Raw genomic sequence first — 14,858 nt, 5'->3', positions numbered from 1 at the left:
GCCTGCCCATCCTCCTATTTATAAGTGTGAGCCCAATTTGAACCTAACACAACCGACCGATGCGTGGGCGTCGTTTTCAGTGCTCTTACAGCAATGCTCCAAAAGCTTGGGTTGCACATATTTTCGAGTGGTGTGTGTTAAAATATTTTTAAAAAAAACAAAAAACGTGGAGCTCGAGAGTAGTGAATAATTAAGCTTAGCCAAAATATTGGACAGTACATTACGTACAACAATTATTTTGCATTAGAGGGGGACCGGGGACCTTATCAGGATGAGGAACATCAACCATTTAATGCAGGTGCTACCCTGCACCTCCCTTGATTCATACTTGAGAGGACCACACTACCCTACCTCTCTCTCTCTCTAGATCTCTCTCTCTCACACACACACCACACCACACCTATTATATTACCCAATACATCTCTCTCTCTCTCTCTCTCTCTCTGAGGTTGTGAAATGAAGAAGAAGGGTAGCCTGAAAAGCCAACATGGCAAGGGGGAGAAACCACGTGAGAATGAAGATGGCAGTGCATCATCAAGACATATAAGCTTAAGATACCTGTCAAAGGTTATTCTCCCTCCATTGGGTGGTGCTTCAAATACTAATTATAACCAAAACCAGGCTGAATCCAAAGGCTGGATCATCTCTCCATTGGATTCCAGATACAGGTCAGTACTCAGACACTTTTTAGTTAGCTACCTAGCTAGAATTGATTCGATCGTTCTTCTTTCTACCACGGAAAGAAGAACGAAACTGGTTGAAAGAATAACGAAACGAAACACGAGCATTTCCAACACACTTAAGAATTTTAACCGGCTAAAGTACAATTTTAAATACTACTCCAACTGTACTATTCTCTATTCGAGCTATATTCATGTACAGTACTAACTAAAATATAATCCAAATGGATTATTTAGCTAAAAAAAAACCCTAAGCAAAATAGAACAGTGCTACATGGTACATACATGCACGCAAATAAAAAAATATTGTGCAAATTATACAAAAGTGAATATTACATGGGCCGTATTCATTATTATGATGGTATCGTTGTCGCTACAGAAGCATGATTCTGGACCGCATATTACATGGCCCATGCATATTCGTTATGATGGTGTAATCGTCACTGCAGAAGCTTGAATCTGGACCGCCCAACTTATTTGTACTTTTCTTCCATTTATTTCGTGTTTCGAATTTTCATCAATCAGAATATTTTTCGACAATATATAGTTGTATTTTGATATGTATGTATGTATGTATGTATGCAGGTGTTGGGAGACATTTATGGTTCTTTTGGTGGCATACATAGCATGGGTATACCCATTCGAGGTTGCATTTCTACATTCTTCTCTGCCGAGGAATTTATTCATCGCCGACAACATCGTTGACCTGTTCTTCGCAGTTGATATTGTGTTGACCTTTTTCGTTGCTTACATTAATCCAAGAACTCACCTACTTGTTCGCGACCCCAGAAAAATCGCCACGAGGTAACGAGTTGAGCCATTTCATATAATCGACATTCGGGTACCATACCTCAACTAATTCCGGTCTCCGGAGACCGTTCACTAGCAGGGACTCCAATTAAATTTAACATTTCATTTCACAACTCTTCGTCAGGCTATTCTGGGATTCGAAAAATTACTACCTCCGTCTTGATTTGTTTGTTCAATTTTGAGAACATAACTTTTTAAAAAACGTAATTATAAATCTTTAACTTCTCAAAAGTTACTCTTTACCTTCTAAAATTTGTTACTTTAAGTCTAAATATACCGGGTCAAACGGGAATTCCATATTTTTTGATCTATTAATTTTTCCAACGAGACAAATATTTTTGTACAATTCAAGAGTCAAAAATAAAATAAGCAAACAAATTAGGACGGAAGGAAGTAGTTGTGATGAACCCCAAGACATCTTTGGTAGCAAAAACAGAAAGGAACCGGATCCCCTTCGATCCAAATTTTTGATTGGATACTGCCAATTAATTAACCGTTGGGATTTACTCTCTGGTCCAAGTTTCGGTAAGAGTTTTTGAGGGAATCCGAATAATTGACTATTCCAATGCATGGTCCAGATTTAGACTGTCTCGTCTAATCCAAAACTCAGACTAAAGAGGATCCGAACCCAAAAAGAAAACTATTGTGATCTAAACTTCCACTACTGTCCCAATCGCAACATGATTAGGTGAATTATGGTGTCTAATCGTTTTGGTAATGGAGGGCTGAATAACTCGTGGCTGCTTTTGGTTGGAGGGATTTTTCTTAAACAAGTAGTGATATGAGTGTACGTTTACCTCTCTACATCTGGTCAAGATTCTAATCCATGTTGAATGAAAATATTGATCCCTTCATCTTTTTTGGTTAATTAGGAGTCCATTCTTTTCTCTTTTAATTGATTACCAGTCCTCCAAGGGTACGGTTGTAGGTTTTGGCAGAAGGTTGGACCACCCACCCTACTACAAGTTACTTGATACCTTCCACACACTGGAACCATGGAGAAATTTTTGGGTGCTGGGTGGGTACGTACCACATCACGCGGCCGACGTGGTATCCTAGCAACACATTCAGGCCGTTCAAAAGTGTATTGGATGGTTCAGATTGAAACACTTTCTCTCATCTCATCCCAACACTCTCTCTCTCATTTTTCTTTCTCCAAATTCGAGCCATCCAAAACCGAAATGGACAGCCCGGATGCGCCGAACAGGCACCACGTGGTACCCGTTCGGCACTGAAAATCTTCTTGGAATGATGTGACAAGCAATATTTGATTTCACCCTTTGGAGAACTTAAATAGCAATTGAATTTGACCTCCGTGATTAAGGAAAGAAGAGAAAGGTAGGAAAACAGGCTACTATAATTCATAAAAGTCCTAACTTCTCTAAGTTTGCAAGTTCGACTATGCCAGAGTAAGGGCTTGTTTGATAACCTAAATTCAGCACATAAAACTGAATCAATTAAGTAATAAGTGATTCAGTAGGTTTGATAACGACATTATACATTGCTTAGCAAATTAAGTGCTACTTAAATATAGGCTAAAAAGTTGAAAAAAATTAAGTAGTTTTGAATTACTTAATTCTGGCTGAATTCTTGTGTACTTGCATTTAATCACCATACCACCATCACAACCACTCCCACCGCCACCACTTTGCCACCATCACCACAACCAACTCCACCACCACCACTTCGCCACCATCATTCTCACCACCACTTTACCACCACCACCAGCACTCCACCACCACCACCACCACCACTCTTCTATCACTCCATCACCAGCACCACCATTACCACAATACCACCACCACCACCACTATCACACCATCGCCGCCACCACAATGCCACCATTGCACAACTATCACTCTATTGACACCACTCACTGTTACCATTATACCATCACTCCACCGCCACCATTACCATTACACCATCACCACCACCACCACTCATTGTCACAGTTACATCACTATCACTCCACCACCACCATTACCCCACTATCGCCAGCACTCCAACACCAACGCTGCCGCTGCTGCCACTCCATCACCACTAACACACCACCACCACAATCACCATTCTACCATTATCATAAGTACATTGTGACCATTAGTTAATTAAGAGAGAATCGGAACTAAAATTAATTTAGTACTTAATATTTTTATCAAACAGCTTGTCAGCTTAAAAAATTCAGCATTCAACTTTCAATATTTAATTTTTCAGCATTCAGTTTCAATTTTATCAAACAGGCCCTAACTTTGAGGTCACTGAAGAAGTTTCCTTCTAGTGTGTTCGTCTAACTAAAATAAGTACTTATTTTTTGAATTAAATGTGATGTATTATGAGAGAATAAATAAATACTTATTTTTTGAATTAAATGTGATGTATAATGAGAGAATAATCTGTTTCGTAAAATGGTAAATAAGTACTTAAAAAATAAAATCTTAGGAGAACGGGGCCTAAATACAAAGTTAGGAATAATCCAACCATGAGTGCAAGAATTAGACCTAACATGATTCGAGATAGGGTGCTATGAAATTAAATAAGGTGGTAATTCTATCCCAAATTATCAATGTGGATTAGTGCAATACTTAATGATCAAGAATTGACAATTGGCACGTTAAATGTGCATTATTAATAAATAACTAAAAATCCACGCACATGAACCCCGAAGAGTTGGCAAAGTGAGCATCAGAAAGCAATAAATGATTGACCATGAAGTCGCATATTCAAATTTCATGGAGGCCAACCATTTCAAATCTTAGGCCACTAGGGATTATGTCTGGTCGTTAATTTCAAGGCCCCGGAATTAATTGAAATATGCGCAAGCTAGCGTGGATATTCGGTTATCAGAATAGATATACCACGCACATGTTTTTGTGAACTATTCATTTCAAACTACACGGATAACAAGTAAGACATATCCTGTTTAGTGGCCCAATTTAAGCCAGAATCACACTGCATAGCAAGTGCGTTTATATACATGTGTGTTTTTTGTCTAGTGGCAAGACGACCACAAGAAACAAAACAAAATAAACAAGCCGAATTTGGTTTGAAAATTCAACGAGCTTAAAATTATGTTTGAGCTTAGCTTGTTAAACGTGCTGACCTTCAATCAAGCCGATCTCGAGTAGCTTCAATTTCTTATACATTACAAGCCGAACGAGCCGAGTAATAGCTGGTTGGAGCTTGGTTTGAAACCTTATTGAGCTTGGAAAAAAATTTGTTCAAGCTTCGTAAATTTGTTGGGAAAGTCTACAATACACACCCCTTAAAAGGATGTACCATGTGCACCTATTTTAAGGTTCATTCATAACATTTTAGTGTGTTTCATAACTTTTGTTCTAGAATTCATAACCTTTCAGCAGCACGATTCGTAACATTTTCATTATGATTCATAATATTTTGGTGTATCTCGTAACCTTTATAGGATTCGTAACTTTTTAGCAATACGATTCGCAACATTTTCTCTACAATTCATAACATTTTTGGGGATGCATATGATAGACACCCAAATAAGAGATGTGTATTGTAGTCTTTCCCAAATTTGTTTATGTAAACATACCAATCTTCAACACGCTTTTACAAATAAAAACACGAGCACGACCTCGAATAGCTTAGTTCGTTTAGCAACCGTAGATCTAGCTACTTCTCAAACCAAAGTGAATCTCCTTGACCAAACCTGCGAAGTGTGGAGACAGAGAGAGATGTAATTTATGCATTTGATTCGAAATATATGCGAGGCTAGTAAATTGTGTGTTGCTTGTGACATACTAAATATGTCCAATGTGTATATATATAGGTACCTGTCAACGTGGTTTGTGATGGACATAGCATCAACAATCCCATTCGAAGCGCTTGCTTACTTTTTCACCGGGAAACACCAGAAGGGACTCTGTTTCTCCCTCCTTGGTTTGCTCCGCTTTTGGCGTATTCGTCGCGTCAAGCAATTTTTCACCAGGTTTTTCAATAACCCTTTACCCACCATTACATTCACATTACTACTACTTTTATTACTAACTTCTAATGATTTCATAATCTGAACTCAAAATGGGTGACAACAATCTTGCAGGCTGGAGAAGGACATCAGATTTAGCTATTTCTGGGTCAGATGTGCTAGGCTCTTATCTGTAAGCTTCCACTCATTCTTTCCTCTTATCTCTCTTTTGGTTAGTTGTTTGTTAATGAATAATAATAACTCATCTCTTGTTTTTCATGAACGAAAAATAAAAAACTGGCAACTTTACCAAACAGAGTCTTATCGTTCCTCTGTTTGTATTCAAGTTTTGTTAGCATACTTCGATAAACGCCCAACGTATAAATGTGGCTTTAGTTTAAGCTTTACTAGTCTTATCACATAAGAATCGGCTCTAACATACATTTGCACAAACACTGTTTACAAATGAATGTATTAAGTGGTTACGTTACCTGGTTACTCTTATCATTGATGAAATAGGTCTTAACTTGAGTTGTCATTTAGGAATTCAATGCGTCTTTTCGCGGGTATTTGCTCTTATTTGTTGGTGTTCGAGTCAGTTTACGAAGAGGATAAAATTTAGAAATTTGCCATTGTGGCTGTGGGTATTGTTTTTGTTTTTTGTAGGTGACAGTGTTCCTAGTGCACTGTGCTGGTTGCATCTACTACTTACTGGCAGACAAGTACCCCCACGGCGGTCGGACTTGGATTGGGTCAGTGATCCCGAACTTCAGGGAAACCAGCCTTACGGTCCGCTACATCTCCGCCCTCTACTGGTCCATAACCACCATGACCACAGTCGGCTACGGCGACATGCACGCCGTCAATGCCACCGAGATGATCTTCATCATCTTCTACATGCTCTTCAACCTCGGCCTCACTGCCTACTTGATTGGCAACATGACTAATTTGGTCGTTGAAGGCACTCGCCGTACCATGGAATTCGTAAGCCCAGCTTTTTGTTTCTTTTTTTGTCTTTGTTCTTGTATTTGGGAGCAACGTCATTTATTTTATTTTCGCGCCTGCTTTACCAGAAAAATGCGGTTTAGCACAAGAATTTGTGATGAAAATAGTTGGTGTGGTGTTAATGCAGAGAAGTAGCATTGAAGCTGCATCAAACTTCGTGTCCCGGAACAGACTGCCTCAAAGGTTGAAGGAACAGATTCTGGCTTATATGTGCTTGAGGTTCAAGGCTGAGAGCTTGAACCAGCAGGAACTGATTGAGCAGCTTCCGAAAACCATATGCAAAGGCATCCGGCAGCACTTGTTTTTCCCGACGGTGGAGAAGGTCTATCTATTCAAGGGTGCCTCAAAGGAGATTCTCCTACTCCTGGTATAGGGAAAAAATACTTATCTAAGTGAGCAATAATATTTTTCAAGCTGAAATTCATGCTGAAATTTGAGTCCATTGACCTGTTCATCTTGAACTGGCCTCCGGGGTTGGCCCATTTTAGGAATTCCGAAACAAACCAAACATATCAGTCAGTTTCAACTTGAGTTTTGGCTTTTAAGTTGCATTTTGCATTGTATTTAATCCATCAGAGTCGAAACATAGTCTTGCCCATACATGCCAGAAATGCTTTGTAAATTTTGCGTATGGAAAAACATACCTAATATCATAATGGTGGAAGGGTGATGCTATGAAAAAACGATACTAACGTACAAAACTTCATCGATAATGACGTGACTCCATACAACGGAAATCTCAAGGCCTTTGTCATTGTGTTTTACAGTTGCTAAATAATCCCACAGCATTTTGTATGAACTTCATATGCTATAATTGTGTACGAGTTTCATTTTCCATAACGTGTCAAGGAAAGAAACGGAAACCTCATAGGTAAACCAAATCAGACCCAAATTCAGGCATCATAGCATGATTACACTGGTGCAAGTCTCAACAATCTTTGAACGCTACCCAATTGTTTTTTCCGGCCAGTTTTGTGTCCTGAAGGCTGCAGTTCTTTTTTTGTCCTGTTAGAGCTTGCAAGAGTTCCCTTCAACATGTTTAAGTTTCGGTAAAACTCTTGTGAACCCTCCAGGTGTGTTGTATGCCATGATGAATAGTAATTTACATCTAATCGTCATAATTTATCAGGTTGCAGATATGAAGGCAGAGTACGTACCCCCTAGAGAGGATGTGATAATGCACAACGATGTCCCGGAGGATGTTTACATAATAGCATCCGGAGAGGTGGAAATGATCAGCTGCGAGATGGAGAAAGAGACAGTGGTTGGGAGCTTGCAGTCAGGGGACATATTTGGAGAAGTAGGTGCACTTTGTTGCAGGCCTCAGAGCTTTACTTACCGAACCAAGACCCTCTCACAGCTACTCAGGCTCAAAACCAGTGCCCTGATGGAAGCGATGCAGATCAAACAAGACGACAATGTCACCATGTTCAAGAACTTCCTTCAGGTTGGGTATTGATACTATGGTGGAACAAAAAAATGGAGTTCCAAAATATGGAATATGTTATGGTATAAGAAACAAATGATGAATCAATATTGCAAATTTGAAAAATAGTTCATCTTCATATGCTTTTTGGTTAGAAATGATAAAGACGCAAATTTGTCTCGTCATTCTGCTTAAATTGCTAGAATGAATGCCCCGTGCACTATTCTTGTAATAATCTGAAGAGTTTTTTCAACTTGCAAGTTGACGAAGCTAGGCAATAACTCTACATGCCTGTTAAAGTTTCCTTTACTTCCAAACGGGCAACTATAATCCTTTCGAGATTTACATTGTTGGTTATATTGAATAACCCTGTTGACAGCATCACAAAAAGCTCAAGGATGTGAAAATTGGAGATATATGGCTTGAGGGTGGGGAAGAAGATGATGACCCAAACATGTCTGTCAACTTGCTCACTGTCACCGATACTGGCAATGCCGCCTTCCTTGATGAGCTTCTTAAGGCAGGGTTGGATCCTGACATTGGAGACTCCAGAGGAAGAACCCCACTGGTATGACTTTCCATATATTATGCAATGAAAATCTCTTTCTTTGTTTCCTATGCATCTCTTTGTTAATTGAAAAGACTTCACAGAAAGCGATACGACCGTTTGGACCTTGTGGAGACTCTTACAGAATAAATGAGTACCCTAGAACTAGGGATGTGTGCACCGAATGGAACTTAGAATATGTAAATGAGCGCGAAAAGCCGAAAACGTACTATAGCATTTGTCGCTCCGATGATCTTTGAATTGGTCTCCCGTCGACCAACTTTTCATAAATAAAACTTCATTATTTTAATTGTTCATTTCTATCGGCTTTTAATACATTGTAAACCTTATTTATCAATATATAATTTGTTTTAATCCGATTTAATATGAGAGCGATACAACCGTTTTACTGGAATAATTTATTTTTCGATCAATGGAGGGTAAAATGGTCATGTATTTTGATGTACAAAATACTATTCATCGAAACCAACTTGGTAGGAAAGTAGATTGAACAAGCTTTCTAATGGTTCAAGCCACGCGCAAATTGGAGTTCGGAGTGTCTGGGGCAAGTTCGCAAAGTTGGACTTGTTGTGCCAAGTTCAGGATGCTTTTGGGGCGCATAGGATTGCGCCTGAGGCGCATTAATGCTGCATTACATGTAAAACTTTGCGGACTTGCACCGGACACTTCCAAACTCCAATTTGCGCGTGGTTTGAACTATTAGAAAGCTTGTCTAATCTAATTTCTATCCCAAGTAGTTTGGATCAAAAATCATTTGTATATCAAATGAAGTGACCATTTTACCCTCGATGGATCAAAATAAGATTCATTCAGGTAAAATGCGTCTATGTTTCTCATTCCGGCCTGTTATCTTGGTTGTATCAGCATTGAGAGGCCAGAAAACAATCGAATGCAAGTAGCCCACGAATACCCAGTTTTTTCCTCCTTTTCCTTTAGTAGGTAATACTGTTGTTTTTTGTAGTGATGTTTCCAATTTCATTTCTTCGTATACACCAGCACATTGCAGCATCAAAAGGGTATGAAGAGTGTGTACTGGTACTTCTCAAGCATGCTTGTAACATTCACCACAGAGGTAAAAGCACTTGAACTTTATTGATTTCTCTTTCACAAACTTTCTATCCAATTCCTTAGGAGTTTTTCTTTTTCATTTCTTTCGGGTAAAATTTAATTCAAATTATCATGCAACTTGTTACGGCAGATATTGATGGAAACACTGCACTATGGGATGCAATATCAGTAAAGCACCATTCAATTTTCCGGATACTTTACCACTGGGCTGCCATATCTGACCCTCACACAGCTGGTGACCTCTTATGCACGGCTTCAAAGAGAAACAATATAATGGTGATGAAGGAGCTATTAAAACACGGATTGCATGTGGACTCAAGGGACCGCCATGGCAAAACAGCCCTCCAAATCGCCATGGCAGAAAACCACCAAGACATGGTGAAGCTCCTTGTGATGAATGGCGCAGATGTGGGTGAAACGGATCCATCCGATCTTCCTTGGGCGAATTTGAATGAAATGCTGCAGAAAAGGGAGGTTGGGTACCGGGTAACCTTGCCCGATGCATTGCCAAAGGGAGTGATTTCGAGGGGGGAAGAAGGGGAAGAAAAGAACAATTTGGGAAGGTTAAAGGGGATGTCTTCTCCAAGAGTTAGCATATATCGAGGACACCCTGTGATGAGAAGGGATAGTTGTTGCACTGAAGCTGGGAGGCTCATTAGGTTGCCAAACTCACTAGTGGAGCTCAAAAGCATTGCGGGTACATTTACTTTTCCAATACCCCTCTCTTTTTGTAGTTTGTTCGCCAATACTAAACATTTTAGATAAGTAATCAGAATGTTATGCCGGCAGCACTACAATCATTATTGATAGGACCGGCACTTCAAAGTAATAAATGATGTGCTGCCGCACTGGATTCTGAACATCTTTCTGTGTTACAGTATAGTTTGTCCACCCTTCACCTCTACCAAGTGGTAGAATTTAAAATCATGTTATCCACTCCCTAGTTTCAGCTCCATAATTTGAGAACTTAGTTAATGGAGGGAACAATGTCAGTTCAGGCTTACGTCCAGGTCCAATACTAAGAAGACCACCTGCAGATCAGGTCCTAATGAACATCGCTTCCATGTAAAGACTTTTGGCCATTTTGTCCCATAATACTCACGCACATCCAATATCATATTATCACACTTCCACTGTTCCAATGTAATATTCTCAGACTTCCATTGTAAAATTCTCACACTCCCACGGGAGCAAGCCAACAATAAGACAAAAGGACCTAAACATGCATGGAAAAACCAAAGGTAAATAAGTCTACATCATGCTTAATTAGGCAACAAGAACTAATCATGCCTTAATTTCTACTGACTTAATCATTTTTACAGATTGAATTGAACCATTTTAGTACTTAACGAGGTCACTCTGTATTTCAGATCAAATTCTTCATTTCTAATGGTGCAATTGTTTCTACTGTTCTCTGGCAGGTGAAAAGTTTGGATTTGATGCAAGAAATGCATTGGTTTTCAATGAACAAGGAGCAGAAATTGACTCCACTGAAGTGATCAGAGATAATGACAAGCTTTACATAGTTGAAGACTCAAATTCTCTACTGTAATCAAAGATCATCCAGACAAAGAACTTACTATAATTCTCAAGCAACCCTATGTATGACTAATGACTATACACTTCTTATATACACTAGCCTCAATGGCAGGGGAGTATTAGTGTGTCTCCTATATATCTGTAAGCTGCTAATATGGCCCATCGTTGATTGTGGACGTAGACGGCTCGGATTACGCACTACCCCCTGTGCACTACAGGGTCCCAGAGTTTGGAATTTATATACATGTATACTCAATGATTGTAACCATAAATCTAACATCAGATATGAATTATTCGAATTTTTCTTATGCTAATTTCTTGTTATGTGGGAATACAACAATCTATGTCAAGTGTCCCTTTACCGTCCTTTTCCCTGTTTTTGCTCTTCAATTATATGTCTATTTTTCACAGCAATGCAAGGAGTGGTTCAACCTTAGATAGAACGCAAGCATGAAGTATAGCCATAGCTTCAGACCGCAAGATTGAAGAGGTGTGGATTTCTGTGCAAAGCCATCAATAAGTTTACCCTTCCAATCCTTAAAAAAATCAGTCTTAAGGATGCATCACAGTTGATCTTAAAACCACCCTTCCTAGGAGTGGTCCAACTAAATGAACTTCCAAAATCAGATTGAGCACTGGCTTCTGGAGTCGATTAAGGTCAAATCTAGCTGAAGCAGCTCTCTAGATGACCTGGATTGGATCCCTAGGCATTGCAAAATCTAGAGCTTCCCTAAGTATTACTCAACTAGAATCTCTTGTAAGTTTAGAAGTTAAAAGAGATGGATGGCTGGGAGCTTGTAACAGGTAGGAGGAGATGTTCAAGATCACAAGGAATATGGCTAGCAAGATGATCACAGTCTTTATGGACAATCTCTGTGAAGGCATGGATGAGGAATGGATGGAACAAATTTTCCTTAGGTATGTTGAGTAAGTTTGGTTTTGTAAGGTTTGGATTAAGAGAGAATGCCTAACAGCTATCAATGACAAAGAGCTTGGGTCAGGGTGGCTTTGGAGGAGTTGTGGCGGCACTAATGATCATAGTTGTAATGTGGTGGCAGTAGATTGAAATATAGAAGATACTATCAATCCTTTTTAGTGTTCTCGTTTGGAAATATTCTCAATTTTCATTGTGTTGATAGTATTAGACCCCCAAATTTGAATTTGAAAATATTTAAGCCCCGGTTTGGGCAAATGTCAATGATGAAACGGTTTTTTCTAAGCTTTGATGAAGTGTGGCTACTCTATGAACACTGTGAACCAATTATGCAATAAAGAAATACCTTAGAATTAGGAATTTGATTATTACCAAATGAAATGTAGAACCTATTTTAACCTTGGTGGTTTCGACGTTTTTTGTAGTTGTCTTGTTTCTACCCAATTTTAGTGAACGAAATGCACATATTTTTATGGTTGAATTCCACCATCTTTAGTACTTTAAAAACACTATTTCTTGATATATAATGGGTCTTGATCCAATTTAAAATGAGAAACATACACGTGTTTTACCGGAATGAATCTTATTTTAACCCATCGAGAGTAAAATGGTCACTTCCTTTGATGTACAAATGATTTTTTATCCAAACTACTTCAGCTAGAAAATAAATTTGATAAGCTTTCTAACGGTTCAAACCACGCGCAAATTGGAGTTCTGGAGTATCCGGGGTAAGTCTACAAAATTTCACATATTATGCAGCATTAATACACCTCAGGCGCAATCCTATGCGCCCAGGCGCATTTCGATGCGCCCCGGGCGCTCTGCCAAACAAGTCCAACTTTGCGAACTTGCCCCGGTCACTCCGGAACTCCAATTTGCGCGTGGTTTGAACGGTTAGAAAGCTTGTTCATTCTACTTTCCTACCAAGTTGGTTTCGATGAAAAGTATTTTCTACATCAAAATACATGACCATTTTACCCTCCATTGGTCGGAAAAAAAAATTTCAAGTAAAACGCTCGTATCGCTCTCATTTTGAATCAAATTAAGACAAATTATAAAATGATAGATAAGGTTAATAAAAAATGATGAAAACGAACAATTAAAATAAAGAAGTTCTATCTATGAAAGTTGGTTGAAGGGAGACCGATTCAAAGATCATCGGAGCGACAAAGGCTAAATTACGTTTTGGCACCCATTTACACATTCTAAGTTCATTCATTTACACATTCTAAGTTCATTCAATGCACACATCCCTAGTTCTAGGGAACTCGTTCATTGTGTAAGAGTGTCCACAAGGTTCATAGGGCTCTCCGCACGTCATTAAATAATCAAAAATCGTTTCATCATCAGGATTCTAGCTGAAGCAGTGGATTGGATCCCCAGGCATTGCAAAATCCTGAGCTTCCCTAAGTATTACTCAACTAGAATCTCTTGTAAGTTTAGAAGTTAAAAGAGATGGATGATTGGGAGCTTGTAACAGGTAGGAGGAAATGTTCAAGATCACAAGGAACTATGGCTAGCAAGAGGATCGCAGTATTTATGGACAATCTTTGTGACGGCATGGATGAGGAATGGATGGAACAAAATTTCAGTAGAGATGTTGAGTATGTAGAGGTAGCAATTCCAGCAAAGAGATTATCCAGGAATAACTCTAAGTTTGGTTTTGTAAGGTTTGGACTAAGAGAGAATGCCAAACAGCTATAAATGATTTGAATGGAGTTAGCATAAGAGGTCATAAAATACATGCAAAGCTCGCAAAATTCCCTTGGAAGTTCCCGGGATGAGTGAAAAATGGACTAGAAAGCAATCAGAAGACGGTGGTTACTGATGAGTCGAACAAAAGGAACATGGGCATGGAGACCTATTGGCAACAATTAGCAACAAAGATGAATAGGGAGAAGGAGATTCATTTGCAGAAGCTGTCAAAGGCAACTTGGTCAACACCTCTTGAACCATCAATGATAGAGAGCTTGGCTCAGGGTGGCTTTGGAGGAGTTTTGTAGCAGAATTGAAATCATTGAATTCACTGGAAATAGTAAGGGAGGGAGGCAATTTTACATGAGAATTGAGAAAGGTCTTGAGATCCCTATTCAAGGATGGAACACTGAAACCATGTCCAAGATTGGGAAGTTCTAGGGGAAGGCCATCACTAAGGATGAAGAGACCATGAAGGGACTTTCCTTCATCTCAGGGAAGGCTCAAATCTTAACAGAACAGAAGGATGTCATTAACCAGACTATATTCCATGGAGTCGGGTTGGAGTCGAATGGTGGTTTTGGCCTATAATTCTCATGTGGCTTCTTCTTCTGTACCTGGCCCCAGTAGAGCATGTTAAAGAAGCTAGCTCAACATGGGGCACAAGCCCAAAACTGGGTTCATGTTATGATGGTGATGACAGAGGTGATTAGCAGAATTGTGGATGCCTACAGGAGTTTGTATGAAGAAAGGATTCCCAAGGTGATTGAGATCCCAAATTGACTAGTTTGGCCTCATCCTAAGGTTTAGAGGTTTGTTTTGGACGGCTCAGACGCGCTTCCGGGTACCACGTGCACAATACCCTATTTGCATCCGAAAATTTCTGATTGAGGCGATTTCATTGACTTAAAAAAAAAAAAAATGGAGAGGCAACGTTGTTGCAGAAGGGACAAGGTATGAAGGACTTCAATTATTTTCAAAAACAAGATGAAAGCGGTGGATCTATCTATGCAAGGAAGGAAATTTACTTCGCCTGACTATGATATTAGTGAATGGTGGAGTAGGTTAGGCAAAACCTTCATGCATCTTGAGCGGTTGGAAGAATTTAAATTTAAATGAAACTTTAATACTTTTTTTTAGTTTTATTCCACAATATTGAATAGTATTACTTTCAATAGCCTCTTTCTTGATATAAAATAAGTTTTGTT

The 14,858-nt window shown here is 39.2% G+C and overlaps 1 protein-coding gene across 1 annotated transcript; it reads left to right on the top strand.

Moving 5' to 3' along the window:
- The first annotated feature begins 324 nt into the window (after positions 1–324).
- LOC131308786 (potassium channel AKT2/3) lies at positions 325–11,358 on the top strand. The gene is made up of 11 exons (XM_058335802.1): positions 325–668; positions 1,266–1,484; positions 5,281–5,439; positions 5,551–5,608; positions 6,082–6,399; positions 6,548–6,787; positions 7,550–7,867; positions 8,226–8,414; positions 9,411–9,486; positions 9,613–10,179; positions 10,904–11,358. Exons 1-11 carry the CDS (start codon positions 457–459, stop codon positions 11,032–11,034), a joined length of 2,487 nt encoding a protein of 828 aa, XP_058191785.1. The 5' UTR covers positions 325–456; the 3' UTR covers positions 11,035–11,358.
- The last annotated feature ends 3,500 nt before the right edge of the window (positions 11,359–14,858 follow it).

This window comes from Rhododendron vialii, chromosome 11a (assembly GCF_030253575.1).
Source record: "Rhododendron vialii isolate Sample 1 chromosome 11a, ASM3025357v1".
NCBI lineage: Eukaryota > Viridiplantae > Streptophyta > Magnoliopsida > Ericales > Ericaceae > Rhododendron > Rhododendron vialii.
Note: the sequence above shows the minus strand (reverse complement) of the source record. Positions and strands in the feature narration are given on the sequence as shown.